Source organism: Erpetoichthys calabaricus, chromosome 12 (genome assembly GCF_900747795.2).
Source record: "Erpetoichthys calabaricus chromosome 12, fErpCal1.3, whole genome shotgun sequence".
Lineage (NCBI taxonomy): Eukaryota > Metazoa > Chordata > Cladistia > Polypteriformes > Polypteridae > Erpetoichthys > Erpetoichthys calabaricus.
This window is the reverse complement of record NC_041405.2, coordinates 82,008,600-82,029,855: the sequence shown is the minus strand read 5'-3', so window position 1 is coordinate 82,029,855 and position 21,256 is coordinate 82,008,600. Positions and strand designations below refer to the sequence as shown.

At 37.7% G+C, this 21,256-nt stretch overlaps 1 protein-coding gene across 1 annotated transcript in view; it reads left to right on the top strand.

Moving 5' to 3' along the window:
- The window catches only part of LOC114662344 (uncharacterized), a 39,020-nt gene that overhangs the window by 8,367 nt on the left and 9,397 nt on the right, over positions 1–21,256 (top strand). The window contains exons 3-8 of the mRNA XM_028815741.2: positions 10,419–10,491; positions 10,605–10,745; positions 10,845–11,000; positions 20,170–20,289; positions 20,420–20,491; positions 20,608–20,679. Coding sequence (XP_028671574.2) covers positions 10,419–10,491; positions 10,605–10,745; positions 10,845–11,000; positions 20,170–20,289; positions 20,420–20,491; positions 20,608–20,679 — 634 coding nt within the window. The remainder of the gene's footprint in view (positions 1–10,418; positions 10,492–10,604; positions 10,746–10,844; positions 11,001–20,169; positions 20,290–20,419; positions 20,492–20,607; positions 20,680–21,256) is intronic.

The window sequence follows — 21,256 nt, the reverse complement described above, 5'->3', positions numbered from 1 at the left end:
TTATGTTATGACAAAGAAAAAATGCTTCATGCAAGTTAAGTGAGCCTTAAAGCATTTCACTAATTTGCTAAAGTCAAAGAAAGTGGGCCACCTATGACAGTGGTTCCCAAACAGTTTTCACTTGCATACCCCTTGGGTAGCAAGTTTCCATAAACTGTGCTCTTAATATAGGCAAAATATTTGTAATTTATATAGTTATTTAAAATGTATTGGTTGTAACTGGAAGCAAATGGGCCAATAATGGGATTAAAAAAAAACAATGTAATAAAAAGATGGCACAAACAGCGCATGTATTTTTATATTCAAAAAATAAGTTACAATAAAAATATATGCATTTAATGAATACATTTGTTTATTATAAAAACTTGTGTTTTTAAATGTTTTTTTTTTTGTTTTTTTTTTATAAAACAAAACCAATATTTAGTGCAATCATTTTGTTTTTAAACTGCAGTTTTGTTTTTTTTTGTTTGTTTTTTGTTTTTGTTTTTTTAAATCAAGTGTTCAGTTATTTTCTCACTCATTTTCTGGGAGAGGTGAATTTTGTTTTCAGATAGGAAGATGTGCAGATTTTCAAATACTTCAGGCTGGGCTGGCCTTTCTAAAAATGTAGTTTATTAATCTTAACATTTTGTTTTTCTGAAACTTTGAATATTGTTACCAAGCTATTTTAAAGTGCCAAATTTAGCTTATATGTAGGATAATATTTGAGAAGTATACGAGACTCGGAAGCCATTCACAGTGGTGTAACTTGAAAATAAGTAGGAAAAGATGGTCTACCAAAAAAGCTGCACTTCATGTCTAAGTTTGAATTGCTGGGTAAGGACTTTACCTTGAGAGAGTTATCTTTCTTCAGTATAAGGAAGCAGTGTAGAAAGAAGACACTTTAAAAAAACCTGAAGCTGTGAAAATTCCACAAACGTTATCAAGAGTGACTTTTAATTCACCAACAAGTTGCTTAGATGCAAGGCTTTGCCTACATATGCACCAGTGGTTTCAGGTTATTTTTGGGGCAACTTTCATGACATGAGAGCAAAGACTAGAGTAACAACCTGATCTAGAGTTGACTCTGTCAATGCTTAGTCCACAACAATTGGATCAATTCTTTAAAGTAACTGTCAATAGTATTACTAAATATATCCTAACCTAATGCACACTGACGGAGGAGAACAAAGCAAAATGTTTTCTTCAACTTGTTACCTCGTAATAATAAGCAAAACAGTAAAATTAGCAATGTCTGTGTGTCTCAACAGTAAAGCGAGTTTTATGCTACCATTTGACCATACTCCACCTCACACTGCTGTTTAGGACAGTCCTCATCTCCTATAAATGGAAACCCCTACTTTATGTATTTGTCGTGGTATTTTCTGTTTTTTCCAGTACAGTATGTTGAACAGAAGGTATTTTTTCCCCACTGATCTGTTATGTTACATGTGTGCTATGTCACCGATCCATATTGGTTAATGCACAAATTGAACAATTTGATGACAAAAGCTACCATATATAGAAACATCCTGAAGAACTCCTTGATCGTTGTTCACTGCTAACTGGGCTTTTCTTAAGGTCAAATAATAGCGAAAACCCTCATCACACCTCGCTATAGCATTGAATTAATTTCACAGCTTTTGACTATGTACCTTTTTCTGCATTATGAGGATGCATCTGTAAATGGCACTATGGCTATGTGGCACAATTCCCCAAGGATGGACCAGCAGGCCAAGGGGATGCCCACATAACACCTGGCTACGGCAGATAGATGGTTATTTCCGGAGGGTGGGACTGGACCGGGTGTCTGCCTAGGGGGTTGCTATCCAGGATCCTGAGCTCTTTAGTTGTGTGGTGGGTGCAGCAAAGTGCTGTTACAGTGCATGCTCCCCAACCTGACATGACCCCTCAGTGTCCTTTCCTACCCAGTCTGGAAACCTCTGGCCTATGGTCAGCAGTCACTTTTGAGCATTATTTTACATTAAAATGATCACATGTATTTTAATAAAGGTATTAACTTGAAAATTATTAAAATTCTCAAACATTGTTGATGGATTTGTATTTCAAAGCTCTAAATTTCATCCAGTGGTCAATAGTAGCCCTGGTTTTGAAGATAGTATAACAGTAGTTAGACTGATGGAAGTAATGCAACAGAAGCAACATACATCTTTGACTACGAAGACTTTAAGAGTTCCAATGGCCACAAGCAAGCTGTCCAGATTTGATGTGAAAGTAAGTTTAAAACAAACACTGTAGATTGGACTGGAGAGAGACCAAGTATGAAAAAGTATTGAGTGAAAGAAAGGAGACAGTCCCAACAAGTGAACTGGAGTGGAGCAGGAAGGAACAACAATGTAGTACACATTCTTCCTGTATTACATGGTCATCAAATTCAGGCCTGTATGGCCAATTGACTGCAGGTTGTGCTTCTAACCCAATTGCTTAATTATGTGACTGTCTTTTCTAACAGTGGGACTTGTTTAAGGATGGTTAGGGTTGTCATTCTGTAATGTCACATCATTCTTGTATTTGTTTCTTCTGGGAATATCCAGCTGTTTTTGTGGAGTTTTTGCCTTGTGTTCTGCGATTGCTGGAATAATTTTTCAGTCAGTAAGTCATTTAACCTCTAGTTGATGTCATTGTTTGGTTGGCTAATCGTTTGTTTTGGCATTCAGGAAAGTGCAGTAGTGTGTGATTTACATTTATAGGACATTTAGAGAAAAGCCAAGCAAAATGACACCTTTTATTGGCTAACTAAAAAGATTACAATATGCAAGCTTTCGAGGCAACTCGGGCCCCTTCTTCAGGCAAGATGTAATCAATTACATCTTTGATTTCATCTTGCCTGAAGAAGGGGCCCCGAGTTGCCTCGAAAGCTTGCATATTGTAATCTTTTTAGTTAGCCAATAAAAGGTGTCATTTTGCTTAGCTTTTCTCTACATTCATAATGGCTAACACGGTACAACACCCTAGTACTACAGATACAGTGCATCACTTTTTCCACATTTTCTTATGTACAGCCTTATTTCAAAATGGATTAAATTCATTTTTTTCCTCAGAATTCTGCACACAACACCCCATAATAACAACGTGAAAAAAGTTTACTTGAGGTTTTTGCAAATTTATTAAAAATAAAAAAACTGCGAAATCACATGTACATAAGTATTCACAGCCTTTGCTCAATACTTTGTCGATGCACATTTGGCAGCAATTACAGCCTCAAGTCTTTTTGAATATGATGCCACAAGCTTGGCACACCTATCCTTGGCCAGTTTCGCCCATTCCTCTTTGCAGCACCTCTCATGCTCCATCAGGTTGGATGGGAAGCGTCGGTGCACAGCCATTTTAAGATCTCTCCAGAGATGTTCAATCGGATTCAAGTCTGGGTTCTGGCTGGGCTACTCAAGGACATTCACAGAGTTGTCCTGAAGCCACTCCTTTGATATCTTGGCTGTGTGCTTAGGGTCGTTGTCCTGCTGAAAGATGAACCGTCGCCCCAGTCTGAGGTCAAGAGCGCTCTGGAGCAGGTTTTCATCCAGGATGTCTCTGTACATTGCTGCAATCATCTTTCCCTTTATCCTGACTAGTCTCCCAGTTCCTGCAGCTGAAAAACATCCCCACAGCATGATGCTGCCACCACCATGCTTCACTGTAGGGATGGTATTGGCCTGGTGACGAGCAGTGCCTGGTTTCCTCCAAATGTGACGCCTGGTATTCACACCACAGAGTTCAATCTTTGTTTCATCAGACCAGAGAATTTTTTTTCTCAGGGTCTGAGAGTCCTTCAGGTGCCTTTTGGCAAACTCCAGGCGGGCTGCCATGTGCCTTTTACTAAGGAGTGGCTTTCGTCTGGCCACTCTACCATACAGGCCTGATTGGTGGATTGCTGCAGAGATGGTTGTCCTTCTGGAAGGTTCTCCTCTCTCCACAGAGGACCTCTGGAGCTCTGACAGAGTGACCATCGGGTTCTTGGTCACCTCCCTGACTAAGACCCTTCTCCCCCAATCGCTCAGTTTAGGTGGCCGGCCAGCTCTAGGAAGAGTCATGGTGGTTTCGAACTTCTTCCACTTACGGATGATGGAGGCCACTGTGCTCATTGGGACCTTCAAAGCAGCAGAAATTTTTCTGTAACCTTCCCCAGATTTGTGCCTCGAGACAATCCTGTCTCGGAGGTCTACAGACAATTCCTTTGACTTCATGCTTGGTTTGTGCTCTGACATGAACTGTCAACTGTGGGACCTTATATAGATAGGTGTGTGCCTTTCCAAATCATGTCCAGTCAACTGAATTTACCACAGGTGGACTCCAATTAAGCTGCAGAAACATCTCAAGGATGATCAGGGGAAACAGGATGCACCTAAGCTCAATTTTGAGCTTCATGGCAAAGGCTGTGAATACTTATGTACATGTGCTTTCTCAATTTTTTTATTTTTAATAAATTTGCAACAATCTCAAGCAAACATTTTTCATGTTGTCATTATGGGGTGTTGTGTGTAGAATTCGGAGGAAAAAAATGAATTTAATCCATTTTGGAATAAGGCTGTAACATATTAATGTGGAAAAAGTGATGCACTGTGAATACTTTCCGGAAGCACTGTATATAGGACATAGTTGTGCTTTAGCCATAGTTTTAAATATGTAACTTTAATTTCGTGTTGATAATAAAAATCTTAAGTTATCCTCATGTAACCTACAGAAAGGCTTCCTGCATTCCAATAAATGGTTTAGCAAACCTAGTTTTGCAGGTTATGGATTGACACCAAAAAATAATAAACTGGGAAACAACAGCTTGCATAATTAAGATAGGAGTCTTTAAAAGCATTGGGTGGTTGAAACAAAAACCTGCAGTTGCAGTGGGTTCCCTGAGTTTGAGACTGAACTTGAGAACCATTGAATTAGATGGTGAACCACTAGTTCCTTTGTCACTTGCATTTCCTTTTTAATTGGTGATGGTTTCGAAAAGAAGAAACACTTAATACAGCTGTTTAAGTTAAAACATGCAATTAAGGGATGGAAATCTTAATCAAGTTAACTAAAGAGAAGCAGAAAAGTGCTTCTTGTGCAACAGTTTTTCAGTATTTTAACTGGCTTTAAATTTTGAAATTGTCTAGCTGTCTATACAGCCTAGCAGGGCTGAATGTGGAGACTCCTGCTGTAGTACAACCCCAATTCCAATGAAGTTGGGACGTTGTGTAAAATGTAAATAAAAACACAATACAATGATTTCCAAATCCTTTTCCACCTATATTCAATTGAATACACTACAAAGACAAGATATCGAATGTTCAAACTGATAAACTTTATTGTTGTTTTGCAAATCTTCACTCATTTTGAATTTGATGCCTGCAACATGTTCCAAAAAAGATGGGACAGGGGCATGTTTACCACTGTGTTATATCATCTTTCCTTTTAACAACACTCAATAAGCGTTTGGGAACTGAGGACACTAATTGTTGAAGCTGTGTAGGTGGGATTCTTTCCCATTCTTGCTTGATGTACAACTTCAGTTGCTCAACAGTCCGGGGTCTCCATTGTCGTATTTTGCGCTCAAGGGAGACAGGTCTGGACTGCAGACAGGCCAGTCTAGTACCCGCACTCTTTTAATACGAAGCCACGCTGTTGTAACACGTACAGAATGTGGCTTCGCATTGTCCTGCTGAAATAAGCAGGGACGTCCCTGAAAAAGACGTTGGTTGGATGGGAGCATATGTTGCTCTAAAACCTGTATGTACCTTTCAGCCTTAATTGTGCCTTCACAGATGTGCAAGTTACCCCATGCCATGGGCACTAACACACCCCCATACCATCACAGATGCTGGCTTTTGAACTTTGCGCTGATAACAATCCGGATGGTCCTTTTCACATTATGGTATTATGTGCACATGTACTACAAGTAACATTATAGTACAGCTTAGTAAAAGAATTGCAGTAAAGTGGAATAGTGTAGGGAGTAAATTCAAGAGCCTTTGCCGATGAAAGAGACATGCCATGTGAAGGCATGAAGAAAAATTGCAAAGAACCAACAATATTAATGAACAAGAGAATTTGGCAATTTTAATATATATATGTGAATGGTATAATTTATGGTCCTCGTGGACCCAATTTCATTTTGTAGTGTGGATGCCAGGTGGCAGCCTAGCTTTTAAAAATATCTATATTGTGGACTGACATACTGTATTTGAATAATTTTAAGTCACTTTGCTCTGAAACAGTGACTGTCACCTTACGGACCACTTGACTCCCACTTTTGGTAACCATAAATTCAAATTTGGAATCTGAGGTAGCCTGTTACCTACATGAATTAACCTATTCTTAAATCGTTATCACAGAGATTAACCATTATTTGCTGTGTACATGTTTTTTTTTTTTTTTTTTTTCCTACTGCCTTTCATGATGGCACCTGCAGTACGGGCATTACTGCAAGAAAAAAAATTAAGTCTTGCAATACATTTGAAATATTTTATCAGCCAATCAGAGACCTCTGTATCAAAGTCAGTGGTTAGTAGATTTGCATTTTCAGTAGTTTTGATTGTGGTGGTGTTGCCATTCCTGTTTGCCACAGGTTTTCAGTACCCTGTTGTACAGCAAAGTGGTCCAATTTAAAGCATTTATTCTGTCAGCAAGCCATGGTGAAACAGATTAAAAAAAAAAAAAAAAAAAAATCATTACATGGATTTGGCTTAGTTTTAGTGTGATAATATAAATCTATATATATGGCTTTTACTAATTACACATAATTTTGGAGGCTTTGTCCCCATTATATTTGATATAGTTCATGTCCTATAACCACCAGAGAGACAGTAATTTTGTAGAATTGTGATGTCTCGCTGCATTTCGTCTTTTTTTGGGCACAGGGAGCTTCAGTGCTACTTGGGCTGTATTTGTACTTTTCTGCTGGATCTAACTTTAGTATACAGCTATGCTGATTATACAGAATTACAGCTTTTCCTAGTAGTTTAATGTGGGCTTCTAAGCTTTTATGTAATTTTTACTTTACAAATTTAGTTTAGCTGACTTACATTTGATGAATTAGCAAGACAAAGTTATCTGTTGATCACAGCAATCCAATAATCAGTTATTCGGTTTGTCTACTGTATTATGAATACAAATGTCAGTTCCTTTTTTATGTAAAAGAGACCATTCCTGTTACCCTGATAGGCTCCAACCCTCAAACCCCATTCCTAGAAGTAAGAAATGTCTACAGTAGCTGTTTTCTGTATTTGTTGAACATGCAGTCCTCAAATAAAAGGCAATTGAAAGTGGCAAAGTTTACCAATATAATAATAAAAGTTAAATATGAATTGTGAACAAATAGACTGCAGTGGACGTCAAAGATAAGGAGCGGTTGATAGTGTGTTTGTGCTTGTCTGGTCCTCAAATAAGAGAATAGAAAATGTTGTCAGAGGAGGTGTAAAGTGGATGTCAAAAACAAAAGTAGTATTATTGGGGGAAGAGGGGAGAAAAGAGCATGTAAAACACAGATTAACCAATGCAACAATGTGATGAAGCATTAAACCAAAAACTTGAAGTACAGTTATAGCCATGATGGTCTTGTGTAAACGAGGTAAGTACTTTTGGAGCTGTGCTAAGCTGTATTATATCTGTGAGTGCTTATAGTTGTTGTTCTTTAAGTTGCCTTCTGTATGTAAAGGTTTGTGCATACTAATCGAGAATAGCACCTACAGTAGGTGGGCCCTATGTGTAAGGTGTGGAAAAGATTGCTATAGAACCCTTTGGTGCCAGTGGTGTGTGCGGCTATATTGTATTGAAACTGGAATTTTGCTGCTGCCATAGCCCGCACCTCCCATTCATAGCTTGAGCTGCATTTGCACACATGCATCCTGATCATGATTTCATTGTTTTCAGGTATGTTGCATGTCAATGAGGCAGGCAACTGTGCATATTCTGTCAGGTCAAGTGTGCTGGTGCATCTGTGCCAGGCGGGAGAGGGCTACAAAGCCAAATTTTGGGATCACTGTGAGTCAAATACCAAAAAACGTGGGTTGCATTTCGTAAGTCACAGCATAAACTGTTGTCTAAGATTAAGCTTCAAAGGCCAGGGGTGTGCAAGTTTTTGTGTGATGGACAGACAATCCTTACAATTTTTTTATATACATGAATGTATACTTATCACAAGCAAGCTCTTTTTTGTGTTTATATTTAATGTAATGTAGGTGGTCCTCACTCCACTGACCCAGGGTCAGAGGTAACTTGCATGCCCATTGGCCCTCAGCTCTTTAAGAGTTGCTTGCAAACACCACCCAGGCAGTTAGAGCACTGTAGCAGCCAGGAGACACGTCATGGGTCCAAGTTTTGTGTCCTCAAAATGTCGATCACGGATCTGCCTTTATGTTATATTTTCCAGGTAGTCCTGTCCTCCGACGACAGGTCTCAACCACCTGAGGAGCATCTCTTTCTCAGGTCTGGACACTGTTATTTCCATGGCACACCAGATGAAAAACACTTGTGTAGAGTATAATTATCAAGTTGTTAATGACATGATCAATTGGGGATAGCATTTATTGAGTTTTAACATAGGTTTTTTATGTATGTCCATTTAAGAGATGCTTATTCTTTCAATTAAATCCATGTTTAGCAGTGCATACGAAGTCAACAGTCATTTCAATTTTTTGTTTAGTTTGATACGTCTGTGTCTCATATAGTATGCCAATTTGAGAATTAATGCATTGGCCTCTTTTTCTTTTTGTCGTCTTCTTTCCTTTTAGGATGGCATTCAAATTTAAGTTTGTACTTGTATTTTGTTTTAAGTTTAAGGTCATTGTTTAAGTTTAGACTATGCCATTAATTAAATTTCTTTGTGTTGATTCTTCAATTTTATGATTAAAATAAAAAATAATACACACTTATGCATTAATTTTATAATTACATGTTTTAATAATGCAATTACATTTATGTAATTTATTTTTTGTATGTGTGTGTGTATTAATAATATAGAGAGGTCAAAGATAAATAAGAAAATACTCTGCTAAGCTACTGTCATTCTGAGCAAATGATTTAAAAAAGAAGAAAAATCCCCAAAAGTCCAGTCAAATGAAACTGCTATAGAGTGATGCAATAGACAGAAAATGCATTGTGTAACAGATGCATAGAGATATAATGGTTCACAAATTATCTGCCAAGAAAATCAATCAACACTATGTGGTTTAAGGAATTCTCTGGCTTGTGTGTGTATTATTTTCAGTACTAAATGTCCTCTCTGAAGAAACACTTCTTTTGTGAAAACAGATACTTTTTACATAAAGGGTTTGACCTCTTAAGCTGGCTTCATGCACATTCTACCTTGTTAGTGAATCTGCATTTTGACCAAGTACATCTGTCCATAAAGAGCAGTCTAACATTGTCACATGGCTGCATACAACTTTGATAGATCTAAGTCATTCTGGTTGTAGTACCTGATTTGTCGTGGATGAAATGGCAAATCAAATTCACTTACAAAAACATGCACTACTTGGAAGTCTGATATAGCTGCTGCTTTCCTGCAATATAATGTCATGGTCCTCTCTTTTAAGATATGCTTAGAAAGTGTGTTTTTCTTTAAATCTGTGCTCCTTCAGTTTCATCAGGCTTTCTCAGTGTGGGCACAAATGGTTTTTAAAGTATATCCAATTTGTTAGCCTTTCATTTCTCTTTAGGATTTAAGTGGGTCTATTGAGAGGTGCATAGATGACTGAATTATTCAGATGGTATCCTGAAGTATTGGATCAAATATGACATGATCATGGTACATTAATTTTATGCAAGTTTGCTCAGTACAGACATGCAACATTTGACAAAAGTGTCAGATATACCTTTCATAAATCACTTTAATCAGCATTAAATTATTAAATAATTAAATACTAGAATATATTAAATACTAGAATATCATTACGTTCGAGTCCGTGCCAGAAACCTCTCTGGCAAATCTAGAGAGATCGATTGTCTGATTTAGGGGGGCCTCCTACACATAGGAGTTGGCATATGAAGGAAATAAACACAGTATGGTGGCTCAACAACTATCATTTGTGCCTTAGTTACTAACCCTTGGTCTGTTCATTTCCTAATTTTTAAATTAACAAAATTATCATGTTTTACTTTTCCCATTGCTGTGTCTTTGATCTTCCACAAGATGACCTCAAAGTTCCAAGGTACATTAAAACAAAGTTAAACAAAAATGTTTATTAATCATCCCCCCATTTCTGAGTTGTAGAATAGTTCAAATATTGATAGTCTTTTCACCCAATTATTGGTGAATACATTTTTTAAACTAGTTTTAGCGTAATTGAATCCTCCAATTAATTATATAGAACTGTTATTACCTTGTTTAAAAATCGAATCTGTGAATAAATGAGTTTATTTATTTGGAATGTTTCACTGAGTGTGTCTGGGGTTGTGCTGTTTTAGATTTTTATTTTTATTTTCACCTTTTGTTTGCACAGGCATCTTCTTCAAAGGTGATTTGTAGTTCATCAAAACTAACCTCTTCTGCTAGCAAATGCCCCTCATCAGAAGGTACCCCGTTTTTTTTTCTGGTGGAGAATCTGGAGTGTGTTTTATCTTGTAACGTGTAGATATTTGATATTCAAGTAAAAGGAGGATAAACTTTTCATCAATTACATTTTTAGGACTCAAGACATTGGAGACTATCAAACCAAGTTTATCAAAGTTAAAGCTTCCTAGTACCTCTGTCCCAGGACCTGCAGCTTCCTCCAATCTTAAGTCAAAAACAAGTGGAATTCCTGGTTTGAACACAAAACTCCACAATGGTTTGTTAACTTTTTTTTTTTCCCCTCAATATTTAACAAGTGTGTTGTTGCTCTTCTAACATTTATTGCGCCTGTGTTTTTAATTACTTTTTGCTGCAGTGGCTAGAGCTGTTCCTTCAACCACTACTTTACTCATTACTCATGATGGCCTTAATTCTGAATCTTGTACAAGTCAACTTCAAGGAAGGAGACAGTCTGGAAAATTTAGAGGTTCTGATGAAAGTTGTTTCCCTACTCCAAAAAGGCGTAAATCTGGTAAGGAAACCCACTTTGTTTATGTAGTGTTCAGTGAATTTCATATGCCAAATGATGGAATCTTTATTTAATTTCTATTTATGTAAAATCCAAATTCTAACCTTTTAGTGGTGTTAAATTGTATTAATCCATGGCTGACACAAATTGAAGAGTAGTGTATCCTTTCTAGCCTGACTCTTCATTTGCTGTTTGTGATTAAAAATTGGGTCGTCTTTCCATGTTTCAAGTATATTAAATATACAGTACACCCCCAAAATTCGTGGGGGTTACGTTCCTAGAGCACCCGCGAATTGTGAAAAACCGTGAATTTTGGATGTAGTTTTTTAAAAAAAAAAAAAAAATGTTTATTTTCATAGTTTAAACCCTAAATATGCCCCCAAAACACTTTAATTTCAAACTACACCTAATACATTTCCTGAAAATAAAGAATGTAAAGGTAAACCTGTATACTGTACTGCTATGTCTCCCACAGTGCCAGAATGTAAAATATCGATGTTACCGCTATACGTACTGTAATTCATGCAAGCTCATTTTCATTGCCAGAAGCCTTAGACGGTGCAGCTCGTTTCGGCGGCATCTTGGGATTTTAACTCTTAAACTGCCACGTACTTAGGGGTTAATGCATCCCTGGATGCCAAATACTTTCTTGCTGCACTATTAAGTAAACGTCACAATTCACAAAGAAAAAGTGAAATTTTAAAAACACTTTTTTTTTTTTTTCTTGCAAAGAGCATCACAATTATTGCAACACTGATCATTTTACATACTGCTAATAAACTGTAAAAACTATTTTAAAACTACTGGAACAATATGTACGAAGTGCAACTGACGCTATGGATGTAAATCACTGAGCCAACTGCGCTTAAACTGGCTGCATGCAAGCAGACAGAGGTAAGCGCAGATGCTTGCAGGCTAGTCTTAGTACAGTCTGAACTTCATTCAAACACTTCAAACAAACTTGTCTCATGTAGTTAGTTATCGATTAAAGAATAGACAAACATCATAGGGGCAGTGAGAGAGAGAGACACACAAACACAAAGCAATCAGCCAAAAAAAGGACACGTGCTGCTCAGGCTTTTAAGTAATTATGGTGTCACGCGAGAAGCCACAATCGAGAAGAAGGTGATTTATTTATTTTTATGGTGAAGATTCCAAGGACGCACCCAGCCTTGACAGACGTAATCAAACAGCAAATAATGTAATGAAAACAAATGAAATAAGAAAACGATACCACCCCTGTTCCCCTTACAGCAATTACACATTAAATACAACAAAGCACAAACAAAACACACACAGTAAATCATGAAAAACAGCAATGGATGAAATATAATGATGAAAATGGATAGTCCAGTAATCAGCACGTTGAGTGGGAATATACAGATTCCCATTCACAGAAAATACAGAACTACCGGTAGTTCCTGAAATGGTGATGACGGCTTCAGGAGTGCTCCTTTCTTTGCAGGATGGCCATGAATCCACATGTGTCCTCATGTACACAGGAAGACAATCCAGACGCACGAAATTATCCAGGACAAAATGAATAATTGCAGGTAACTCAACAGAAGGCAGACAGACAGGAACTTGAAACACAAATTACAAAAACTTTTTTTTTTTGCTTTTGGTCACTGCCCCTTGGACGCGCCGACATCCTTTGACCAGCACCCTCAGCAGAAGACCAATTGGAGCCACTGCAGTGTACTGCTGGGAGTTGCAGTTTCAAATTCTATTGGCTACTTTCACCATCCCAAGTCGGTTTTCTCAACAGCTGCTTCCTGTTCTCTTTACAGTACAGTATTGCCACGAATAAAGCCATAAAAATTGCGGAGGATATTTGCGGTTTCCGCTAACAATTATTAGTTAGGTTCTAAGGAAAAATCCGCGAATTCTGAACCGCGACTTCACGGGGGTCTGCTGTATGTTGTTTTGTAATTATTGTTTTAATTTTATCTCTTGAGCTTGTTTGAGCTGTTTAGGAGATAATGCAGATAATTTTGGAAATGACTTGAGTGTGAATTCTGATTTTTAAAGTAATGGAAAAATGTTTCGCTGCTAAGCAGTTCTTTTCAAATGTAGCCTATGTGTCCTCTGTATATAATCGTTTGAAGTCTAACATGCTAAGTGTTGGATATTTAATTTTATCTCTTAATACTGATGCGGTAACCACTTAGATCTAGATGCCCATGTTATTCTAATACTTATGAAAGCTTTTTGGGATAAGAGTGACCCCAATAAAGTATGTAATGGGAGTGAAGTGCTGGAGTTCACCTTTCTTAATATACTACATGTCAAGAAATGTATAAAGGCCGGAATATGATTATCTGCATATTCGCTACCAGTAACACCTTAACTGCTGTACTGCATCTTTCCTTCCAACAGCAAACCCCCAAATCAAAATATTCAATGACAATAGTAGCTTGGTGATGTTACATGAAGTTTCCATGTTTCAGGAAGTAATGCAAAAGCAAGATACCATTAAGCATTGTGATAGATTGTGCTTCCATACCCCACCTCCATCATTTAACCAGGAGATTATTCTTAAGCTCAAAATCTGAGGCTGCTTTTTTGTTTCAAACACCAATGCAGAAAAGGAACTGTATTACTTTGCAGATCAAGATTTGTGTCATGAAGGGCAGTCAGTTCCCCCCCCCTTCCCCGCTGTAGATGATAAGGGGGTATATTACAAATAAGCTTCAAAAGTTTGTTTTGCCTTCTGGATGTAGAAAAGTGTTTTCATAGTATAATGTATAAGCCACAAATCTTTTGGTCAGCTCCATAACTATAATATACGGTATACTCAAATTGCCATGCATGCTTGTCAAGGCCAGCATGACATCACAGACCTGTACTAGCCATGTGCAGAACTTTCACACATGCATACTGTAAGCGTACTCCACCTCACATTTGAAGTTGCTGCCCGATCTGTTTTGTGCTTAAATGATCTCATTACTCCAGTAAGATTTTGAATTCCACATTTGTTTTTTTAAACCCAGTACAGTGGAACCTTGGTTCACGAACGTTTCGGTATACGTACAAATCGGTTTACGACCAAAAAGTTCGCCAAACTTTTGCCTCGGTTCACGACCATACACTCGGTATATGAACAAGCCAGTTTCCCTTTCAGTTTGTACATGTTCAGTCTCTCCCTGTGCATTTCCTGTGCAGCGAGCAAGAGAGAGAGAGAGAGCACGACACACACACACACAGGCAGCACGAGAGAGAGACAGACGCACACACACAGGCAGCGCGAGAGAGAGGGGGCTGGACACATAAGTAGGAAGGCAGTTAAAGAATGCACTGGGCTTGATTTTGTTTTCACTTCTGTTTACAGCGATCGGTTCGTAGCGTGCGTTGTTGCAATGTTACTTTTCTTGGTGGTTTATTAAATTATGGATTTTTTTCAAATATTCATTTTTTTCCCTGTGCTTAAAACTCATTTAAAAAAAAAAAAAAGCGTTTTTAGCTAGCAGTTGGTAGCACTATAGCGCAAACTATTGCAGTGGTAGTTTTCTCTGTTGTTCAAGGTTTTCTCAGTGTTGTTCAATGTTTTTACATTTAGTTTACTATTACGCTGTGCATTCTATGGTTTAATTAACTATATTTTGTGCTTAAAAACTTAAAAAAATATATATATATATATATTTACATACAGTTCGTATGGTGTGGAACGGATTACAGTAATCCCTCCTCCATCGCGGGGGTTGCGTTCCAGAGCCACCCGCGAAATAAGAAAATCCACGAAGTAGAAACCATATGTTTATATGGTTATTTTTATATTGTCATGCTTGGGTCACAGATTTGTGCAGAAACACAGGAGGTTGTAGAGAGACAGGAACGTTATTCAAACACTGCAAACAAACATTTGTCTCTTTTTCAAAAGTTTAAACTGTGCTCCATGACAAGACAGAGATGACAGTTCTGTCTCACAATTAAAAGAATGCAAACATATCTTCCTCTTCAAAGGAGTGCGCGTCAGGAGCAGATCATGTCACAGAGATGGAGAAAAGCAAACAAATCAATAGGGCTGTTTGGCTTTTAAGTATGCGAAGCACCGCGGCACAAAGCTGTTGAAGGCGGCCGCTCACACCCCCTCCGTCAGGAGCAGAAATAGAGAGAGACAGAGTTTGTTTTTCAATCAAAAATCAATACGTGCCCTTCGAGCTTTTAAGTATGCGAAGCACCGTGCAGCATGTCGTTTCAGGAAGCAGCTGCACAAAAGATAGCAACGTGAAGATAATCTTTCAGCATTTTTAGACGAGCGTCCGTATCGTCTAGGTGTGTGAACAGCCCCCCTGCTCAATCCCCCTACGTCAGGATCAGAGAGAGTCCGCGCAAGAGAGAGAGAGAGAAAAGTAAGCTGGGTAGCTTCTCAGCCATCTGCCAATAGCGTCCCTTGTATGAAATCAACTGGGCAAACCAACTGAGGAAGCATGTACCAGAAATTAAAAGACCCATTGTCCGCAGAAATCCGCGAACCAGCAAAAAATCCGCGATATATATTTAAATACTAGCAAAATACCCGCGCTTCGCAGCGACGAAGTACTGCTTTAAAATTTTAAATAATAAACTGAGGGAAATTATACCAATAATTATTTGTTAAGGATCTCTTTGTATACCATGTCAGTTCGCCCCTCCGGTTGTAATATGACCAAGTTGTGCGCTGAGCTTACTCTTGAGCATGCAACGTATACTTGGCCATGTGAAAAGCAAATCAAGAACAGCAAGACTGCGCCAGCTGCGGAGCTCAGCTTGGAGCGAAATGAAGTGAATGAAATGAGGTGAATGGGAGGGGAGATGATCATGTGACTCCAACACCTGCCTTAACTCTCCATCCCTCCACACACACAGTCTCTCGGATCCCAACTCTCCTTTATATATATATATATATATATATATATATATATATATATATATATATATCTCTATATATATCTCTATATATATCTCTATATATATCTATCTATCTATATCTTATATATATAAGATATAGATAGATAGATATAGAGATAGATATATATATATATATATATATCTCTCTATATCTATCTCTATATCTATGACAGCAACACTCATATGTGTGTGTGTGTATATCTATCTATCTATCTATCTATCTATCTATCGTGTGTGTGTATATATATATATATATATATATATATATATATATATAATATATATATATATATATATTATATATATATATATATATATATATATATATGACAGCAACACTCATAACAATGACAACACAATTACATTGACAATCATGTTACGTTATTTTTAAAATGTTTCCTTTACTTTTTCATAACCTCTTTAACACACTACTTCTCCGCTGCGAAGCGCGGGTATTTTGCTAGTATATATAATATATATATATATATATATACACACACACACACATACATGCAGTTTCAATAACATAGAAATCAATATAAACAACATTAACATCATTATCATATGAGAATATGAAGTAATATATAAGAAGCACATTTCATATAAATATAAATTATTAAACAGTAAAACGTTAACATTTAAGAAGTAAAGTTACATTAAGTACTACTGCAGTGCCTTCGGGTATACCTCATTTTTTGTTTGCCCATTACATGCTTAAATGTATACATTTTTTGGTGCACCTACCCGAGAACACGCGACATATAACCGAGCGTGGGAGAAGCATGGATTTTAAACACGCGTTGAGTTCATCTGCTGGTCTCCCTCGTGAAATAACTGGTAATGTTTGACTAAAATCTTCAGCGAGTAAAACGACGTTACTTCCTATTTTTTTTTTTTTTTTTTTTTTTTTTTTAACGATCTCTGAGATCTTGCTTTTTTCGGTTCAAGGCTTCATAAGCTCTTTTATGTTCTATGGTGTACTTATCCCAACCCATCATCTTTGAATGTTGCAAGACTTTCGCTTTGTATGTAGATCGGGGTAATTACATTCATTGCATTCCTAGTCTGAATCAGTCTGATTGTATGGGTGGTTACCTGGCACTGTAGGGTTGCCACCCGTCCTTTAAAATACGGAATCGTCCCGTATTTGAGAATGAAATTGCGCGTCCCGTTTTGAATCAATATGGGACGGGATTTGTCCCGTAATTTTTTTTATCATTTTTTTGAAAGCAGCGTCTCATGCAAATCATCCCACACGCATTTTATGAAGATGCCTCCTTTCCTACTTTTCATTGGGTAATACTTGATGTTATCGTTAGTTTGATTGGTCTTTTTAACTGTCCAGTGAGGAGGGCGGGTCTTTTAAGTAGAGTCTGCAAACTGTTGGCACTGGGATGTGGCACCCGCTGCAGTATGCGTCCCTTATTTTTTTGTATTAAAAGTGGTAACCCTACCTGGCAGGTAACACTTATGTTTGGTCATGAAGTCGTCTAAAATCCGCCACGTGCCCTCTTTTAATTGTGAGAAGCAGATATATATATAGCCAAATTCTCGCGCTTTGTTGCGGCGAAGTACTGCTTTTAATTTTTTAAGAAGAAAGTAAAACCTTTTTAAACGGATCGAAAATATACCAATAACAATTTGTTAAGGATCTGTTTTTTTGTGAACCTCGCTTTTCACAGCTGTCCCGCTACGGCGTGTGTTTCGTTTATTTGACAGTATGTAGATCGTGGTAATTAAATTCATGGCATTCATTTTCTGAATCACAATCTGACTGTATGGATGGTTACCTGCCAGGTTACGCTTGTGGTTGGTCAGGAAGTCGCCTTACATCCGCCACGTGCCCTGTTTCTGTTCCCAGAAGCTGATCATAGAATGGTTTTAATAGTTTACTTTCAAATAATGCAAAGAGTATGCGACACGTGTTTCTCCTTAATTCTGGGCTCATCAGGCATACACACTCACTGCATCCCCTCTCGAGAATCGAATATCGTCAGCGCCAGAGTTGAAGCCCCTAACGTTGCGGTCAGCAAGTGGGCTAACATCCGCCATGTGCCGTCTTTCAGTTGCGAGAAGCAGATCATAGAATGGTTGAAACTGTTGCCCCTAACGTTGCGCTACGGCGTGTGGTTCGTTTATACCTCGTGTCTTCTCATTAAACTTTTATCTCGCGAATATGTTATTGCAATCCGCAGCGGGAGCGTTTCTATAAACTTAATTTAAACTTACGTTTTACACCGTGCTTTGTTTCCCTTATGAACATGCTTGTATGCTTCACTCGCTCCCTTCTCAATTGTTTAATGAATTTTTTGTTCTTCGCTGTTTGCGGCTCCTCCTTCATTTGTCCCTACTGCGTTCACAGTCTTTTCACGTGATTACGTGGGAGGCGTGATGACGTGACACTCAACTCCTCCTCCTCCCACGGCCATCGAGCTGCCGTCCATTACAGTATATTGTGAAAAAAGAGGTTCCAGTTATGACCATTACGCGTTGAATTTCGAAATGAAACCTGCCTAACTTTTGTAAGTAAGCTGTAAGGAATCAGCCTGCCAAATTTCAGCCTTCCACCTACACAGGAAGTTGGACAATTAGTGATGAGTGAGTCAGTCAGTCAGTGAGTGAGTGAATCAGTCAGTGAGGGCTTTGCCTTTTATTATTATAGATGCTTACATATAAAATCCGCGATGGAGTGAAGCCGCGAAAGGCGAAGCGCGATATAGCGAGGGATTACTGTAATTGTATTTACATACAATCCTATGGGGGGAAATTGCTTCGGTTCACGACCAAATCAGTTTATGACCAGAGTTTTGGAACGAATTATGGTTGTGAACCGAGGTTCCACTGTATTTTTATTTGAGGGGTACATTAGCTGACCCTAATGATAATGTTATAAAAATATTTTGTCGTTCTGCATAGATTAATTGTACAATATGTGTTCACTGCTGGATTAAGCCTATTAAGCTGCTTGTGTTGTAGCACACATAAGGTAGTGACAGGCACAGCTTACATCATAGATTTATTACTTTTTTGAAAAGAATTTGTCTTATTGATTAAAAAAAAAAAATGTGCAAAATATCTACAGATTAATAGTGCAAATCTTTTTCGTTCTGATCAATTGGTGCAAATGCTTTGCGCTTTTTTTTCTTCTTCCATCCACAAGATAGAAATTTCTTGTAAATAGTAATCTTTTTTTAATACTATTTCACAGGGCTTAAGGTTTGATTTGACTTGGTGTTGTCATATGGTCATCAGCACTCCAAGATCGGTTAATGTGATACCCTCCAAGGATTAGATCTCTGTGAGCGCATTGATATTTTATACTTATTGGCAGTTTATGACCATTTTGTTTGTGGTGATTATTCCGTCTGTGTGTTTTTGTTGTTTGAGACATGGTGCCACAGTGGTTAACTCTGCTGCTTCACAGCTCGGGTCACATTTTTGGCCACAACAATTGGTTCAGTATAGCTTAGCAGACACTTCTCTATTCCTCAGTGACACTTAAGACTGTTGCACCATTATGATCCACTGAAAACCAATTCTTTCTTCCCAATTGACTTCAGTGCATTTTGCCAAGTTCAGGCGAAGTTACTAATCATTTCTGTGATTTTGTCAAACTCTGGGCAAAATTAACTCTGCAGGGTTCGCTCATCACCAACTTGGTTCACTTAAGTATATTAAACTTTATGATAGTACTGCAAATGTATAACTGGCTAATTGGGATAATGCCATTTTCACTCTCTCTCCCCCCACCCCCGCCCAACAAAAACTGCAGCAAGCTGAATGAATATCACTTTCCAACAGATGTATGCGCCGTTTCTCAAAACTTAACTAGTGCTTCAGTGTCACGACAGTGCATTGTTCATTTACTGATGAAAATGGTTCAAAGCAAGTGGTACATGGCTATATCTGATTGTAACTGGGCTGAAGAGTCCTTCTTGGCTTAGACATGCATTCTGTTATTTCAAAATCCATCCATTTTACTTTTTTTCAATTTGTTATAACTTTTTTCAGAGTTGCCTTTGGGGGAAAACTACATTTGAATGTAATAAACAAGCTAGTCCCTGATGGTGCTGAATATAGGTGAAGCAGGCAGCAACAGGTGTATTATACTTTGAATGACTGAAAATTATGTGGTGTTAGGTGTCTCTCTTTAGGTTTTAAAAACCCTTTTTAAGTTTTGTGCTCATGACCACAAAAATTCAGCTTCTTTGTTGTTCATTAGACAAAAATAAATTAAATGGATATTTGCTAAACTGACCTTACATTCTGTATTACACTATAGGCAATTCTGTGCCAAAAACCACAGTGTGTGTTTTGAAACCTCCAGGCTCCACGGTGTCTACAAAGCAACTTCCACGACCACCTCTGAGACAAAGTGGAAAGCCGAGGACCCTTCAGAAAGGTAACCTTTACCTACTAAAGCAAATTAGGAGATCTGTTTTGACTAAAGTAATCTTGAAGACAGTGGTTTACTGACCCTTTTGTGTGTATAGTTTTATAGGACTGTGCTGCTCATCGTTCTGTGCTTTTAGTTTCCCAGGTTCCTACTGTGACAAAGTTAAAATCGGCCCCTTTTAACAGGACCCCTTTGATCCAGAAAAATGGTAGTATAAAGTCTTTTGTATTGGTGCTTTTTTAGCATGTTGTCATGCATATGGTGATAAATATGAACAGTTTGGAAAACCTTTTTTGTATGAATTTAAATGTTTTGTTTTATTAGAAACTCTGAATTCTACTAACCCAGTGGCCAAGGAAAACAAGGTAGCCACAAGAACTAAAGATAAGTTAGAAGGTAAGATCTTCTGGTGCTACTAAATATAAATTCTGTTACCTAAAAGGGAACACTGATTCTAGAATTGTACCTTGGATCTGTTGAATGACTAATTTCTTTCAACTCTAACCTGTAATATCTAAATAGTGTTTTTTGTGCCCACATACTCTTCATATTCATAGTGCTTATTAAAGCACAATGAATTTGAGTAAGCACTAATTTATGTTTGGGGGGGAAAAAAAACTGTTCAAGGCATGTTATAATTGTGGGTAAAATTGCTTGGAAGTAAAGAACTCATGAGTTTGAACTCCTTCACAAACTACCCAATGTAAAGAAATTCAAAGTAGTTTGTGTTTACATATTAAATGCATACTTCATCTAGAATGTATGTCTGGCTGTCTGTCCATGTTTCTCTCTCACTCACCTAAACCCTCATATTGCTGTTGTACACTCATTTTATCTTCTGCTTTCGTCCTTGCCTTTAGTTAACTGGTCTTATTGCTTCTGACGAATGTTTGGAAGCCTTATAATCCTAAAAGGAAACATTGTTTTGCAAAATGGACAATCTGGTATTTTTTGATAATTTTGAAGTTTAAGG